Source organism: Ochotona curzoniae, unplaced genomic scaffold (genome assembly GCF_017591425.1).
Source record: "Ochotona curzoniae isolate NIBS_2020 unplaced genomic scaffold, NIBS_Ocur_1.0 scaffold_2476, whole genome shotgun sequence".
NCBI classification, from domain to species: Eukaryota; Metazoa; Chordata; class Mammalia; order Lagomorpha; family Ochotonidae; genus Ochotona; species Ochotona curzoniae.
Window position 1 is genome coordinate 12,024,865 of NW_024467095.1, and position 17,762 is coordinate 12,042,626.

At 44.2% G+C, this 17,762-nt stretch overlaps 1 protein-coding gene across 32 annotated transcripts in view; it reads left to right on the plus strand.

Annotated features, from left to right (window-relative positions):
* The window catches only part of NRCAM (neuronal cell adhesion molecule), a 65,562-nt gene that overhangs the window by 18,747 nt on the left and 29,053 nt on the right, over nt 1-17,762 (plus strand). For 24 of the 32 annotated variants that reach the window (XM_041002213.1, XM_041002211.1, XM_041002212.1 and 21 more), the window contains 11 exons: nt 3,514-3,657; nt 5,326-5,437; nt 7,600-7,766; nt 7,865-8,012; nt 9,565-9,689; nt 10,108-10,137; nt 11,580-11,681; nt 14,602-14,799; nt 14,892-14,962; nt 16,470-16,695; nt 17,356-17,471. In XM_041002213.1, coding sequence (XP_040858147.1) covers nt 3,514-3,657; nt 5,326-5,437; nt 7,600-7,766; nt 7,865-8,012; nt 9,565-9,689; nt 10,108-10,137; nt 11,580-11,681; nt 14,602-14,799; nt 14,892-14,962; nt 16,470-16,695; nt 17,356-17,471 — 1,439 coding nt within the window. The remainder of the gene's footprint in view (nt 1-3,513; nt 3,658-5,325; nt 5,438-7,599; nt 7,767-7,864; nt 8,013-9,564; nt 9,690-10,107; nt 10,138-11,579; nt 11,682-14,601; nt 14,800-14,891; nt 14,963-16,469; nt 16,696-17,355; nt 17,472-17,762) is intronic. The other 8 variants (XM_041002215.1, XM_041002216.1, XM_041002221.1 and 5 more) reach the window with 1 other exon arrangement.

The following is a 17,762-nucleotide window of genomic DNA, read 5'->3' on the forward strand; positions in this document are numbered from 1 at the left end:
TGATAAAAAGTAGTGATTCAGGAATAAAACTGCATAAGTTACACAGAGGCACCAAAGAACCTTTAGAACTCTGCTTTTTTACCACTAGACATTTACGATAACTGTGTGTCTTTTATGCTGTTATAATGATGCATGTTGACTTGGATGTGGCAGTGTTGATTCTGCTTTACAAGGGTCCTGGGGAGAATGACCAGGGGAGAAAGAAATGCCATGGACATTGCAATTGTCTTCTTTTGTTCAAAACATCCAGTGAATTATGGAATTCTTATCAGAGACGACAGGTGAGAGACCAGGCAGAGAAAGTAGTGCATGGAAGAAATGGTCTTCTGGAGCTCTGACTCCTAAGTGGAGCCAAGATGTTCCGAGTTCTCCGACATTAGGGGTGACGACTCCAGGACCATGTCCTCTGACTGCAGTCTGTATAGACTGCTTAGCCGTTTATCATTGTTCCCTGTCTGAGTGCCACCGAGATCGACTTCAGCAATGCTTACTTAGCCTGGCTGTCCTTGTCACCGCCTGCAGCCACCACCCCTGTTCTGCAGCTCCAATGCCAGAAGTGCTCAATGAACACAGAAAGGGTTTTTAGCCATCCGGGTGGCCTGGAGTAAATCCCAGAAGTTAGCAGGCCTTTCTGACAACAACCTTCCACTTAGGACACTGCAGAAACTCCGAGTGGACAGCTGTGGAGGGGGAGGGGCAGGGGAACAGCTGTGCAGGTGCAGTGTCGTTGGGCACAGGGCTATGCAGCATCCCCTGTTCCCTGTGCCACCTGGCCTCCCGCATTTGCCTGGACACCAGCTGGCTCCTGGTAGCAGAATCTGGCTACCCAGGGCACACAAACACTGTGAAAAGAAAAGCAGGATCAAGGAGAGAGACTTGGGTCCTCACAGCAAAAGGTGATGCTTTGGTGCGTTTCAGATCTGGAAGTTACCGGTGGACAAAACTGGAAGGATTGGCTGCCAATACCTCTTGTCTCTTGCTCAATGTCTTTGATATCTCTGGACCTCTAGGGCTGACTGGGTTACTAAAAAAAATGTCTGCTGAAGATAAGCAGTATATTTATTGGGCAGTTTTCTCCAAAACACTCAAAACTTTTTTAAGCTACCAAAGTCTGGGGAAAAGCACAGCTGCAATTTGCTGATTCTGAAAGAGAACCTTAATTGTTTTGTGTTGTATTGTGTCACGTGCAGAGCCTGGGAGAGTATTGTGGGCACTTGGGCGTAGAACCCAGGGCCAAAGAGAGTATGAACTTATTACTGTCAGGAGATGCCACAGCGTTCCCTTGAGGTCCCAGGAAGTCCCAGGTTAATGAGTCCCTAAGTTCTTTCTTCCTCCTCCTCGCCTGTGCAGTCTTGGTGTGGTTCTCAAAGTCACGGGCACTGTGATTTCTGACTCATAAGGCAGCAGGAGATTCTATCTCTTGCAGGATTTTAGTCATCCCCTGTGTGATTTGCCTTGGCCCTCGGACCCTGTTGCATGGACCTTGTTCGTCTCAACTACGAGGAGGGAACAGGGAAGAGAGGTTGAGAATAGGCACCTGTCCTCTGCCACACACCCCATGCTCTTGTGGAAGGGAGGGACTGAGAGCCAGTTGCATGTGGCCAGCAGCCTGGCAGCTGGAGCCTGGTGCAGCAGGTTCCAAAGATTCCACCATGGCATCTCTGAGGATGTAAATGAGAAAGACTTTTTGGTAGGCAGACTACCACAATGTCCATCACCTACCCTCTCTAACCTGTGAGTATGTTACCTTCTATGGTAATGGACTTCACAGCTGTGATTTAAGTTAAGGGCCTTAATGGGAGATTATCTAGGATTGTCTGGCCTGGGTCCAGTTGAATCACACAAGCCCTTAAAAGCAGAGTACCTTTCCCAGCCGTGGTCAGAGAGAAGTGTGACTGAGGAAGAATGATGAGAAAGGTGGACCACTGATAGCTTTGAAGATGGAGGAAGGGGTCTGTGGACCAACGAATGTCCCCAGGAGCTAGAACGGGCAAGGACATGCACCTGTTCCAGGAAGTTCCCAAGGCCACTGCCATCCCACTGGCACCTGAATTTGAGCTCAACAAGAGCCAGGTCAGACTTCCAGAAATGCAGAAATGAATGACACCGAGTGTGTGTGAACATAACAGCGGCAAGGAGAAAGCCACTACAGAATGAATGGGCACCATACTTGGAAAATGTGTAATAAAACAGGCATGAGTAGCCCCAGCCTCCGTTTATGGTCTGGTAAAGCAAGTTAATAAACCGCAGGCTTTTGCTAGGTGAAAGCAATCTAGGGTCTAAATGTAATGATAAATATGTCTTAAACCCACATTTTTTTCCTCTCACCCAAGAGACAGGTGGTGGTTACAGTCAAAGTAAAGGCTTCTTAGTTGATTCAGGTTGCTAGAGCAGTTTCAGAGAAAGGGTGATATTACTCAGGCTAAATTCATCCCAGCTTGCTGCCGCAGGGGCTACACCCCCAGCGAGGGCACTTTTAAAAGCCTGTCAGGTCATCACCTTAGGTTTAACATCCATCAAAGGGATGCCTCTCCAGGAACACAGCAGTTCCAAATGTGTGGGCACGGTCCACACTAAATGCCTTATGAGTAACCTATCGTGTTACTCACTGGCTCAGTTCGGCTTCAGGGAGGATCATTCCTGCTCTCAACATGCATTTTGAGAGATTTAGCTCTCTGAAAAGAGAAAGCTTGCTGTGTTAACCTCAGGAACCACCAATATGGGACATTTTACTTAATATTTTCACATTTGTTGCTTAGTCCTAGTCTTATCATAGACTTCTTGATTTATATTTTTGCTTCAAGAAGGAGGATCTCGAAATGGAAAGCTTTGGATGCCTTAGGGTGCTTCTGCAGTTTTTGACTGGATTTTGCTGTCTCTCTTTTTTTAAGATTTATTCATTTGTTTGAGCGGTAGGAATGTGAGGGGGGAGATGAACAGAGGGAGATCTTCCATCCCTTGTTTTGTTCCTCAAGTGGTGACAACAACCCAAACTGGGTGAAACAAAAGCCAGGAATTGGGAACTTTGTCTGGGTCACCTCTGTGGCATCCATGGTCTCACATGAGCTTGGGCCACCCTCTGCTGCCTTCCAGGCACATGCAGGGAGCTGGACTAGCGCAGAGCACCCCGAACTTGAACCAGCACTCTGATAGAGGATGCGTTACCCTCGGCAGCACGGATGCAGCTCCTCACTGATCCTCACAGCAATGAACTGGTCTCTTTGGGAAGAACCACAGTCTCTTCATGAACCACGCAATGTCTTCTGAATTTATAGTGCAGTTTTTACTCAAATCTGTGGTCACTGTTATGGAATCGATCCACTTGACACTGAGTGTTGAGCATATGCCCGTGTTTTTTGCCTTGGTTCTAGTTTCTTTCATTGCATTTGTCTGCAGCCACCTATATTTCTGCACTCCTGATAACCAGTTATATAGTATAGACCCCGAGTTTTATAAGCCTAATATAAATCTTCGCAGACAGGAATATATAATTTTTTATGTTTTTCCATGCAGTTACTCCTGATGATCCCAGCAGAAAAATAGATGGTGATATCATTATTTTTTCAAATGTTCAAGAAAGATCCAGCGCAGTGTATCAGTGTAATGCCTCAAATGAATATGGATATTTACTGGCTAATGCATTTGTGAATGTGCTAGGTAAGCGCTTTGTTTATTACATAAATGACTAATTCAATGAATGACTGCAGTGGTTTTCTTTTCATGTGTTACTGTATAAAATACACAGCCGGTGAAACTGTGAAGGATACGTGAAGATGGATGCAGATCCTGCCCTATATGATATTATGTCATCTGCATATTCCATCATAACACAGTTTTTAGAATGGTGCATTCTTTATTGCAGACATAATTGAATAGGGAGGTTGCTCCATTCATAGTGTCAAAGCCCTCAAAAAGGAAGATAATATTTGGTCCTAATGACTGAATATTATTACTCTTCTTTCATCTTTAGAAGCTGCCATGTTTCAATAGCAGCTTCTTAATTCTGATTGTTCAAGAACAAGCCATTAATCATATTGCTTAGAGTTTTTCCAAGTCGTAGTTGTACATTTAATTTGTAAGCATATGATTAGACAACTGTGGCATACTCAAGCATTGGAGTATCATGACATTAGTGTGTGTGAACATCGTATTTCTCATAACAAAACTGCTGAGTGCTATATTCATTAAAATTTATGCAAAAATGGTTTTGATGGCACAAAGAAATTAGACTTCAGTAGACCTAACTACCCCCTTTCACTTAGATGGAACTTCATTTTAAGCATTAAGGAAAAAAGTACCAAGAACTGATGGGCTGTGTGCTTAAAATGAAGATCATCACTCTTGTGAAAAGCTAAGTAGCTGGTGCGGATGCAGTTTTGACTTCTGATTTTGTGTTTACTCCATTAAGTTCGGCTTTTCTAGATTTCCCGTCTAAGTGAAAGGGGGCAGTATTTGTCCTTCGATGCCCAGTTATGTGACATAAAGTAATGTCCTCCGGTTCATTCATGCTGTTGCAAATAACAGGATTTCCTTCTTTAAAAAAACCCCTATACTTGCTACCTGTGTCCTTTTGTTAATGGTTGTTCTAACAGGTATGAGGTGACAGTTCACTATGTTTTAATTTCCATTTTCCTAATGATTAATGATGTAGAGCTTTTTATTTTTCTTGTATTTATTGGCAATGTGTAAGTCCTCCTTTGAAGAAAATGACTTCCCAGATCCATTGTCTTGTTTGTTGGCCAGGTTATTTGCTTTAAAAAATGGAGTTCGAGATCTCTGTATTTTGGAAATGAACCCCTTTCAGTTGCCAGTCATTCCTCTGGCTGCTGCAGAAGCTTTTGAGCTTGATGTCATTGTCCCTTTCGTCTCCTTTGCTCTCGTTACTCGGTTCTGTGTGTCAGTCATCGCACCCATCACTGCTTTCCCTGCCAGCTTGTGTGTTCTCTGTTTTCCATTTCACCGGCTGGGAATGTGATAGATCCATCAGTCTTTAAAGAAAAATATACTGGGCGATTACTTTTGTGCCAGACAAGATGTTGAGGATAAAAGGATCCATAGTCCCCTTCCCTGCCTGCCAAAGACTCCCAGAATTATAGAAAATAGGAATCAGTCACCCAATAATTAAACGAATGCCTGGGTCAGATGTGGGGGGTAAGGCAGAAGAAGGAATCTGGTCTTCCACACTGGGTGACTGTTAGGGAACATGAGGGAGAGAGACTGTGGTTGTGCTCTATTAGGAACTTTAGTACAAAGTGCAGTAAACCTGTCGTAGGCCTGAAATGTATTCTGATATTTCCTGTACCTTTAAAACTTTTTTTTTTCCAGCTGAGCCACCTCGAATCCTCACCCCTGAGAACACACTCTACCAGGTCATAGCAAACAGGCCTGCTATGTTAGACTGTGCCTTCTTTGGGTCTCCTCTTCCTACGATTGAGTGGTAAGTCATGGCCCTATATATCCTCCTTTTTGTAATATTTACATTTGCCAAAGTCTACACATTACAAAATATGTTAGATTTTAGTCAAAGAACATGCCTGGGGAACAGTGTTGTGGTGCAACAGGTTAAGCCACAACCTATACAAGGACCAGTTCAAGTCCTGGCTGCTCCATTTTCAATCCATCTCCCTGCTGATGTGGCTGGGAAAGCAGCCTAAGAAGGCACAAGTGCCTGGGCCCCTCCATGCACGTGGCAGATCTAAAAGAAGCTCCAAACTACTGGCTTTGGCCTAACCCAGCCCTGGCTGTTTCAGCCACCTTGGGCGTGAGCTAGCAGGTGTAACATCACTCTCCCCATTTTTGCCTCTGCCTTTCAAATAATGAAATATTTTAAAATGTAGAAAGCGCAATGCACAATCCATGGTTTTGTTTATTACTACATTCATTCAGTCAATCACAGAAGTTTATTAACCTGTTCTGTGCTTGCTACTTGCATGTAACTTACTTAGCAGGCCACTTTGCCAACCACAAAGCTGTGACATTTTACAGTACTGTGGACATCAGTGGGACTTTATGTATTGTTTCTGTAGAGACTGGTTGAAGGTAGGAGAGGGTTTTATATGCTCAAAATCAGAATTACTAAATCATATTTTCAGGATCCACCTCTTATCCCAACAAGGAAAACAACTCCAAAATTGCTTAAGTCCCTTATAGAAAATAACATAAGATTTGCATATAATCTTATGTTGTGTCTCTGTATTCTTTAAATCATCTCTAAGCTGCTTACAATACCTAATATAATGTAAATAATGTGGAAATGGTTCTCACACTGTATTATTTAGGACACAATGTCCAAAAAAAAAATCTGTGTAGGTTCAGTAGAGAAATAATTTTTTCGCATATTTTCAGTCGATAGTGAATTGAATGCATAGATGTGGAACCTGCAGATATGAAAGCTGATTATATCAGTTTTTCCCCTTTAGAATCTCTCAGAAACCCCTGACTTGGATATAACCAAGCTCTGTTCTGCTCCACTTTTTAAAAAAAGATTTACTTTGTTTGCAAAGCAGCATTACACAGAGGGAGGAAGTGGCAGAAAGACAGATCTTCCATCCACAGATGGCTACAATAGCCAGAGGTGGACCAGTCCAGCAGTAGCCAGAAGCTTGTTACAGGTCTCCCACATGGGTGCCCAAGGACTTGGTCCATCCACCACTGCTTTCCCAGGCTATTATCAAGGAGCTGGATCAGAAGTGGAGCATCTGGGACTTGAACCAACATCCATATGAGATGCCAGAACTGCAATAAGAGTGTCCAACAGTGCCGGCCCCTCAGCTCTGCTCTTTGCTGTCCTGCCTCATAGCCCATTGCCTTGTGGAACATGCCCGGCAGATCTTCTTACACTGCTGACTTTAGCATGAGCTGGAAGGTTGGGATAGTCAGTGGTTCAGTGAATGAATCAAAGCTGCAGGATTCATGTATTGATCATCTACTGAGACCCAAACATTATGGAAACCCTCTGTTACTGTGGCAAAAATAAAGACAATTGTAATACTTAAAGGAACATCAGCCAGGCCACCTTAGCCACCATGAAGAGCTGCACAGATGGTTATGGGTGTATTTTCATAGGTGATAGATCTGCTCCAGTACTAGACTTGTTTGCCTCCTCCTTTCTCATCCATCTCTACTTCTCCCATCTGACCCAGGCAGTGTGTCCCCTCCCTTCCAGGAATATTTTCCTCTTCATACTGTGAAAAGTATAATCTTTATAGCGTTAACATTAGAGTTTCTTTAGAATTACAGCCTGCAGATAGAGATACAAATAACATCACAGCTAGGGAAGATATCAGAAAGAACACCCTTTTTTCTTCCTACTTTATCATTAGTTTAGAAATAGGATAACACCATGTTTATTAAACTATGGGCCTCTCAACATAGAAACTACAATTGAAAGATATGAGTTGTCAGCCTAATTCTGCAAATCCCATTTCTTGTTGAAGTTTTTGCTTTTGGTTTGTCTATGTAATTGCTGATATAAGGTGCGCCTTGAGCTGAAGCAAATTACACCTATGTGCACTTGACAGCTGGACACAGCCTTGAATGCAGCATTTTATATCTGACTCGTGTGTTTGTAGCTTCCTTGTGTGTGCTTCTGCAATGCAGGTTTAAAGGAGCCAAAGGAAGTGCTCTTCATGAAGACATTTATGTTCTACATGAAAATGGAACTTTGGAAATTCCTGTGGCCCAGAAGGACAGCACAGGAACCTACACATGTGTTGCAAGGAATAAACTGGGAATGGCAAAGAATGAGGTCCACTTAGAAGTCAAAGGTGAGACAGAAATACTAAAATTTTTTTTTCAAGTGCTGCGTGATGTTCAACAAATTTCCCCCACTTTGTCAATGGATAACAGTAACTTTAACTTTCAGATCCCACAAGAATCATTAAGCAGCCTGAATATGCAGTTGTGCAAAGAGGGAGCACCGTGTCCTTTGAGTGCAAAGTGAAACACGATCACACCTTAGTCCCCACGGTCACATGGCTCAAGGACAACAATGAGCTGCCCAATGACGAAAGGTATTGGAAGACAGTTTCTCTCCTTTCTGTTAACACTTTCAGCTTTGAAACTTGCTGTCTCCAAAAGAGAGAGATGTGCACTTTATCCCTCCTGTTTAGTATTCAGAGAGTATCAGGTAGTTGAAATAAAACCCTGAGAATGTTTGTCTAGCTTTGTGCCTTGGTCCCTTGTGTAATGCAGGGAGAGTAAACACCCTTCGGGTCTTGGATGGCATCCCCTGGTTTTTATTTTTATGTCAACCAGTGAGAAGGAAAGATAGTAGCAAAGCGAGTGAAACAGCTGACTGTGTAGCAGTCCCATATCCTGGGGTGGGAGAAGAATCACGGTGCTTTCCAGCGGAAGCCCTTGATTTGGTGCCGCACGAGCGGAGCTGAAGATGGGTCTCACCCTTCACAGAAAGGATGCTGGGCTCTGCTGTAGAAGGTTTCTCTGGTTGCTTTGCAGCTGACTCAAACCTCAGCGCCTCCGTGGTGCCCTACTGCTTGTTAATGGCCCCCGAAGAACTCAGGTCTAGAGTTTAGTTCTGTGTTTTAGCTGGTCATTTGACTTGTAGAATCGGAAAAGGACAAGAAGAAAATACAAATGACCATGAGGTTAAGTTTGCTGGTGCTTTAGCTTGGAATTTGTCTGAGCATATGGCTTATTTAGCCTCATCAAAATCACATAGGAATCTTATGCATGTTTGGTTTTTTTTTTTTCAATTTATTTTCATTTTATTTGGAAGATAGAGAGTGATGGAGAGAGGTCTTCCATTTGATGATTCACTCCCCCATATGCCCACCAAGGCTGAGTCAGGTGGAAATAAGGAGTTGGGAACCCAACCTGGGCCCCCTATGTGAGTGGCAGGAATCCAAGTGACTCCCAGGGTGCACATTAGCAGGAAGCCAACATCTGGATGTTAGCTGGTACTCAAACCCAAACGCTGATATGGGAGCCAAGCACCAACCCCTACACATTTGAGTTTGGACCAGTCGGCAATTTCTCCTGCCCACAAGTAACCTCTGGAAAACCCTTGAGGGAGACAGCCTGTCTAAATCTTCCTATGTCTGTTGACAAAACAGATGACTATTCTTTGCATGAACTTTGTCCTCTAAACAGTTTATGTGTGTGGCAAAAAATGACACAAATTTGTCCAGTAAATAATAAGTATAACAGGCAGTTTGATGGAAATTGAACTGAATAAACAGTTTTTCAGAGTTTCTTAGTCACCTAGTAGGGATAACTATTGATCACCACCTCCCCCACCACCTTCCAGTGCCACACACACACACGAACACACACCCCGCCAGTTGCCTCTGAGGCCTCGAGTTGCGGCCCTGTGACCTGACGCACGTGGAGCTAGAACAGCTCCCCTTGTCGCAGTTGTTCAGATTTTGGGTTGGACTGGGAATGCTCAGTCTGCGTGGAACTTTTTGCTCTCATCGGCCCACTGTGTTTAGCATCTTTCCATGTCTTTCAAGTTCGCTCCTGCCTTTCTTATGACAACGAAGCAGTCCCAGGATGTGGCTGCACACCCGTGTCAGCTGCTCTGAAGCTGCTGTATATTCACAGGTTCAGCGTGGACGGAGACCAGCTGGTGGTGACTGACGTGGGTGACCATGATAGCGGGACCTACACTTGCGTGGCCAATACCACGCTGGACATGGTTTCTGCCAGTGCTGTGCTCAGCGTCGTGGGTAAGAACTGTAGCCAAGAGACGCTGTGTGCCGCCCTGAAAAGACAGACTGTAAAATGCATAGGAAGTGTTCGCTTGTTACACTTTTACACCATGAATGTTGATGAGCTTCTACTCTTGAGTTTCTTCTTTGGAAGACACTTTTGATCATTTCCGTGTGAGCATCCTCTGGGGCAACACTGGGATAAAATGACAGCCAGTCCCATTAGTGAGACTGTAGAGGGAAAATCATCTACTTCTAATCGAGTTGGGAGGATTTTCCCCCTTTATCGTTCCTGCATGATCAATGCCGTACCTCCCAGCTAATCATAGAGCCTAATTTTAGAATCCCAGTCACGTGGGATCTTTGTCTTTTTGTGTATCTTGTATCTTTTCATGACTAATTTTGATTAAATCCTTTGTATTAATGTCCTTTCTAGCTCCTACTCCAACTCCAGCTCCCATATACGGTAAACTAATATGAGTCTTCATTCACTATTCTCTGTTAAGACAGTTTTCACATTTGCAGGAAAAAAAAAATCATCACTTTCTTTTCTCCATCACCTCATTGTGTTTCTTAACGGAAAATGGTACCTGCTGTGTGTTATGTTGTGTCACTCATTCTCTGTGATCTGTCATCCCTTCATTATAAGTCTAGAATTATTTCCCGAGCTTCTTGCCAGTTGTTTATATAAACATTTCATGTGTTGTTACTATGAAATCATTTTATTTGCTCTTGGATCTAATTCTCTTGTCAAGTCTCATGGTGCTTCTGAGAAGCCATCATCCACATTGTACAGAATGAGAAAGCTCTCTCCATTGTCATTCCACAATTTGGTTTTAGCTTCAGTCTGTTAAAAGTTGTGGAAAAAAATAAATATTGTCTGGGGATTTCACTTTCAAGGAATTGGCACAAGAAAAAAAATGGATATTGAGATCATTTAACATTTTTATTAGATGCCACAGACACACTGTGTAATAGGAGATAAACCCACTTTTGTGTGTGACTTCCCTGGGTCTGGAAGACAAACCAGTCATCATTTCCAGAAGTCTTTGTGTTTAGAAAAAGCTTATCTTTACTCAACATAGGCATGCATAAAAGTAGTTTTGTGGCATAACCCATGAGGATTTTTCACAGTCTGTAATTATGCCACCTAAGACATGTCCTTGGTAGGCATGGACCGCTTGACTGCTGACAGGAAGGAAGAGCTTTATGTGGTCTCTCCCTCAAGAGCCAGAGTTAACTTCCAAGAGCAAGGTCAAACAGCGGCCCAGGGACAGTGCTAATGCCTTGGGTCCCAGAAGCACCATTGGAAAGACATGCATGTTTCTAGGTCGCCTTTCCCCACAGGTGTGCCCCTGTGTGCTCTGAGAGGGAACACACCTTGCCTGGCAGCAGGGCTGCCTGCACAGCCTCTGTGTTAGAAACCCCGTAAGATTAATGATACTGTTCAGAGGTGCCAAAGTCTGTCATTCAGCATGTTTCCGAGGGAACATGGAATCATATTTATACTGTGCTTTTATCCACCCATGTTTATTCCTTAGCACCGACTGGTCTCTGTTTCTCGTGCGTTAGAAATCCAGCTTGGCTCTTAGTGTCTCTGCTTGTGCTCGTGTTGTTGTTTGTGGGATGACGCACACAGGCAGTGCTGATGAACCATGTATGTCTGCTTCGTTGGCTTCCATTACAAGTGCTTAAGCCTCGTTTGAAAAAGAAGCAGGCCGTTCTCTTGGGTGGAGTGCCTTGCATATGCTCGTGTGTTCTCCGCTGCCTTAGTGGTTTCCATGTCGTTCCAGTTGCATGCTTGCTGACCGTTCAGTGTGATGTGTCTTTAAGATGTGCTCTGTAAATCCTATCACAGAACCTCCTCAGGATGGACGCCTAACCAGGGGGCGTGTGTTTGCTCCACAGATGTCCCAAATCCTCCCTTTGACTTAGAATTGACAGATCAACAGGACAAGAGTGTACAGCTGTCATGGACTCCGGGTGATGACAATAACAGCCCTATTACAAGTAGGTGGTGATACTGGCTTTGTCGTGGTCAACTTCAGGACCATTTTTGAAGCACTTTATGATAATATGCAATTGACATTCTTCATTAAAATATGTACTGGCATTTTCTCCTGTGGTCTTGATAACATAAAAATAGTTGCTTATGAGTGCGGATCTCTTGAGAGATGGAGGTGTTCCTGGCTGCTCATATTGGTAAGTAAATACATGGATACTTTTGTTTAGGATATGTGAAAATCATCTTAAATATTTATCACAGTATTTAGACACCGCCGAACTGCCCCCTTTAGCACCTGCTTCTCCAGTGTCCAGTTGGTCACAATTGGAGCAGGTACTAAAGAGGGAAACACAGGAATGCTAAGCCTCTGGTTGAGATTCTCATATTACATAGCATAACTAAGTGCCTGGGTCTGTAGGTGCATGAGAGGGGTAGTGGAGAGACCCAGTAAAATCATGATTTGCACCCTGCCTGTGCACTGAACTGACCCCACAGTACCCAGAAAATTCATAGTGTTCCATGGGAGAATTTTAAGGCATTTTGATATTTCAAAAACACAGTAAGAGGTTGGCATTGTGGTGCAGTGGGCTAAGCTGCTACCTGTCACACCAGCATTTGATATTAAAGCACCAACTCAGGTCACGGCTGCTCCACTCTCAATCCAGCTCCCTGCTAATACTTCTGGGAAGGCAGGAGAAGATATCCCAAGTGCATAAAGTCCCTACTACCCACATGGGGAACCCAGTTGGAGTTCTGGGTTCCTGGCTTCGGCAGTCCAGCCTGGGCTGTTGCAACCATCTGGAAAGTGAACAGAGGAGGAAGGTCCCTCTCCATTTCTACTTTACCCTTGTCCTCTGTCATTTTTGCCTTTCAAATAACTCAGTAAGTGGGTCTCTCTTTAAAAAAAAAATTAAAAACACAGTGACATTTGTCAAATACCAGATTGCGTTGATGTTCTATCTCTGTTCTATCTCTGCAAAGCATCTGTGATGACAAACAGCAGGCACCATGTCAAGATCACTGTGGACTGTGAAATGAGGAACCTGCTGTCTGGTCTGCTTGCAAGGCTCGAGAAGCTGCACAGTATACAAAGATACCAAGTACATGTTGAGAAAGTCTGGGAATTACTCACTTGGGAGATGGTGTCACAATTCACATAATAGCATCAGATGGATGGTAGAGCCAGGGAATGGCCAGATGTTATATCTATTTTACTGGAGTGGACAGCAAGACTAATTGAGAATATGAACAAAAGGAGGGAACCAAGAAGGTCTCTAGTGCTGTTTTCAGTTGTCTCTCCCAGCTGGGAGAGAAGACTGGTGTCAGTTTTGGTCATAACCAGTTTGAGATGCCTTCGTAGACAAGCACGTTGAATTACTGAGTAGGAAAGGTACTCCCCAAGTGTGCAGTTCGGGGGAGAAGTCTGCTGTGTGTACATCTGAAAGTTACCCCTTCCCGAGACTGGCAGTCACCAGCAAATGAGTGGAGATTGAAAGGAGAACCCCAGAGACTTAGCTTTGGGCCATTGCAACACAGAAAACATTACTAGTTTGTCTTTGTTTACTTATATGGTTTGCATGCTAGCATGTGGCACATAGTCATGCATAGGGGTTAGGCAACTGTTGTTTAAATAAGAGTAAAGCTGTGACAAAATGTTAGACATGGAAGAGACAATGAAAACTACACCTTGCTGCCACCCTGTGGTCTCACAGGAATATCACCATGTAACCTGAGTGGTAACACTGATACTCAAAGCCCAAGCTTACACCTAAGAACTTGTATTAGAGCAAATCTTAACTTACACCCAGAGGAGATCGAGATGCGCTCTTCTGTGCCCTGCTTGGCGTCAGTCCGGGAACCGTTTCCACATCCGTAGAGCAGCTCCACTCACTGCTAGCAGCTGCGGAGTGATGCACAGCTGGCTGCACCGGGGACTCGTTTAATCAGGGTCCTATTGGTGGACGTTGAGGTTGTCTGCAACTAGGCTTCATTTACAAACAGTGTTGCAGAGTGGATTCTTTTCTCATGTGCCTTTGAGCTTTCTGTTTGTGAACATTTTTATTCAAAATAAACTGCCAGAAAGACAGTTTCTCAAAAGGTATGTGAGTTGAATATCATTCAGTTTGATGAATTGCCATATATGAAAGATCTGCCAGTTTACACTTGCCGCATGGTCTGGGCATGCATGTTTCCCTGCACACCAGTCAATTAAATGTTAAGCCTTGGATGACTGCCAGTCTGTTTAGTGGAAAACAGCATCTTACTATATTTATGTAATTCTTTCCATTACGAAAAAAAAAATCAACGATGTTTGCGTACCTGTCAACTTTTCCTAGAACTCCATGGACCAGTTCTGAACAATTTAGGAAACTAAACTCAGCATGTTGGAGACAGCGTGACAAAGACTTCTGAGTGTTCTCAAGTACTGAGGATAATGATAGAGCTCTGAAATCAAAGGTTTATTTTACTTTTATTGGAAAGGCAGAGTACAGCGAGAAAGAGAGACAGTGAGGGAAAGATCTTCTATCCACTGGTTCACTCCCCAGATGGCTGGAGCTGAGCTGATCTGAAGCCAGGAGCTACAAGCAGGTCTCCCATGTGGGTGCAGATGCCCAAGGATTTGAGCCAATCTCCTTTGCTTTCCAAAGGCTTAAGTAGCAGGGAACTAGACTGAAAGTGGAACGACCAGGGCATGAACATGTGCCTGTTTGGGATGCTAATGTTTGTGTCTGGAAAATTAGCCTATTGAGCCACTGCATCATCCCCAAAATCAAACCATCCAAAGGGAAGTTTTCTTCCAAATAAATTGACTTATGTCTGGCTACACTTGTTAGATTGCTCTTGTAATTGTTGCTGATAGTCTACCGCTTGGCTGACTGAATTTTAACATCTTGGCTTTGCTGTGTGTCTCTGTGTTGTGGCCAGAATTTATCATTGAGTATGAAGACGCAATGCATGAGGCTGGGCTGTGGCATCACCAGGCAGAAGTGTCGGGCACGCAGACCACAGCTGAGCTGAAGCTGTCGCCCTTCGTGAACTACTCCTTCCGCGTGCTGGCGGTGAACAGCATCGGAAGGAGCTTGCCCAGCGAGGCCTCAGAGCAGTATCTGACAAAAGCTGCAGGTAAAGCCAAGATGACTGATGTGAAACAGACAACAATGCTCCTCTTTTATAGAAGTCCTAAGTTGACACATCTGTGTCTGCTTAACTTCTAGAGCCGGATAATAACCCCACGGCTGTGGAGGGACTCGGATCTGAGCCGGACAACTTGGTGATTACTTGGAAGGTGAGCTGTGAAGCCTTTGGCTTTTCTTGGTACTTCTTAGAGTGGAAAGAGAAAATAGCACCAACATAAAAAGCCCAGGTCACCCATTTCTGGGTGAAAATATGTATGTGCAATGGAGAGGCAGTGTGATGAAGTAGTTCAAAGCTTCATCTCTGGAGCCAAAATGAATGAGTGCACGTCGCAGCTCTACCACCCAGCTGGAGGACCAGCTGTCCGCGTCTGCAGAGGTGATGGAACTGTGATGGGACAGTAGTCAACCTGGCTTCCTAAAACTGAAGCAGAGAATGTATATAAAGCACCTCACTTTGCACACAGATATGCTCAAACACAAACCAAACCACAATTGGTTCATATTCTACCCTCCTGGAGAAGCCCCAGGAGGTCGGCATCAAGTACTCACAGTAAGCTACATCTTTTTTGTTTGTTCGTTTGTTTATCTGTATTTTTTGGATTTGGGAAGCTGACATACAATTTTCAAATCTATTTCAGTTTTTACAAAATAATGTCTTTTGCCTTTTTGGTTTTTAAACGTAGGAACTAAATCTTTATAAAATGTTTATTTATTTACATTGCTTTATTTGAGAGGCAGAGCAAACCTCTCTGCTGGTTCACTCACCAAATGCCTGCAGCAGATGCCAGGAGCTGTGAACTCAGTCCAGCTCTCTCCGATGGCTACAGGGCTTCAGCTACTGGAGCCATCACATGCCACCTCCTAGGATGTGCATTAGCAGGAGACTGCAAGCAGAAACAGAGCCAGGACTTGCCCCCAGCACTATGCCACACGGGGTTTTTCATTGCTACACCAAACCGCCCCCCTTATACCTATTTTAAATAGAACCATATATACAGAATTATATTACAAACACATGTGTGTGCTCCTAATCATATTACACATAGAAATGGAATAAGGTGACAAGACAACTTGTTTTTCATAAAGGGGAGAACACTTCGTAAGTTTCAGCATCCAGGTAAAATGGGCCACAGGTAGTGTAATCACCCAAACAGGAAGATATGAAGGAATCTATATGGCTGAAAGGTTTTAAACGTCACCCACTCTTGGCTGAGGAGCTTCAAGATAAGCATGCATAACCTTGAAAATGCTGATCCCAATGATACTCTGCCAGCTCTACCTTCAGACCAGAGAAGGTCTCCCCAACAAGCCGTTGAACTTATCTGTACAATAAGATGCTGGACTCTATGCTTGGTATATGCTTGCAGTGAAAGAATCTCAACTGAACTTGAACTGCGGTTATGCAACAAGGTGGAGGAATCCACCATGGGAGGAGGATTTAGGGAAGGGTGGGGGAATCCCAGTACATATAAAACTGTGTCACATAATGCAATGTAATTAATTTTAAGAAAGAAAGAAAGAAAATGCTGATCCCGAACAAGCTCTGAGCCTGATCATAAATTGAAGGTCCCCAGAGGGAATTGTACTTCCTGTTCCTGGAACAGCATGTGTAGTCAGTCTGTTTTATGAACTCTGGTTATCTGGCTTCTCGTGCAGCCCTTGAATGGTTTTGAATCGAATGGGCCAGGCCTACAGTACAAGGTCAGCTGGCGCCAGAAGGATGGAGATGATGAGTGGACCTCCGTGGTGGTGGCCAACGTGTCCAAGTACATTGTCTCCGGCACGCCAACCTTCGTCCCGTACCTGATAAAGGTGCAGGCCCTGAACGATGTGGGGTTTGCTCCGGAGCCGGCTGTTGTCCTGGGACACTCTGGAGAAGACCGTGAGCATGGCTGTTTCCTTTGTACTTTTCTTCAGCAAGAGGCAAGTTCAGGCGCAGGGCAAAGCCAGGTCCAGAGGTGCTCAAGTTGCACAGGAGAGGTGGAAGTTATTTTATTTAGCTTCTCTGAATTTAGACATCCTGCTTTGGAAAGAAAAAAAAGCGGGGGAGGGTAGCATGTTAACGGTGGCTGTTTTATTTTTTTGAGATTTCTGTATTTGAAAGACAGGATTTTAGATAGAGAGAAATTGTTCCTTCCCTGATTACATCCCCAAGTGTCTACAACAGCAGTGCCAGGCTAAAGCCAGGAGTCAAGAACTCCATCTAGATCTCATACACGGGGCTGTCTTCTGCTCTCTGGGGCACGTTAGCAGGGAGCTGTATCAGAAGTGGAGCAGCTTGGACTCAAACCGTTGTCCATAATGGGATGCTGGTGCTGCAGGCACTTGTTTAACCCACTCTGCCATGCCCTGTGACTCCTTCCTTGAAAATTGTTGTTCTCAGAAAGTCAAATGAACAGAGACCAGAATCATCTATTTTGATTTTTAGAAATCTGAAGAACAGGGCGTGTTTCAAGGCAAAGTAATGAGAGGCAGTGACATTTTGCCTGAATTCATCGTGGCGCTAACACCTGTGCCCCTCATTTCCTGTCGTTTCTCCTAGTCCCCATGGTGGCTCCTGGAAACGTGCACGTGAATGTGGTGAACAGCACCTTAGCCGAAGTGCACTGGGACCCCGTACCTCTGAAAAGTATTCGAGGACACCTCCAAGGCTATCGGGCAAGTCAGGAGGGACATTTTCTGTTCTTAGGCCACCTGCCACGCGCACTTCACAAGGTTGGAGCTCCTGGGTTGTCTCAGGAGCCCGGGATTTCTCATTGGGCTGTTGCCCCAGGCAGCACCCCATCTGAAGGACCCCATCTAGAGATGACTCCAACTCTCACTGTGTCCCAATGTTTTCTCTGCCTTCCCCACAGGTCCAAGTTTCTGCCAACTCAGTAATTAATGTGCATAAAAAATATGAAAAGTGAATTCTTTTTTTAAAGAATGATTTTATTTATTTGGAAGGCA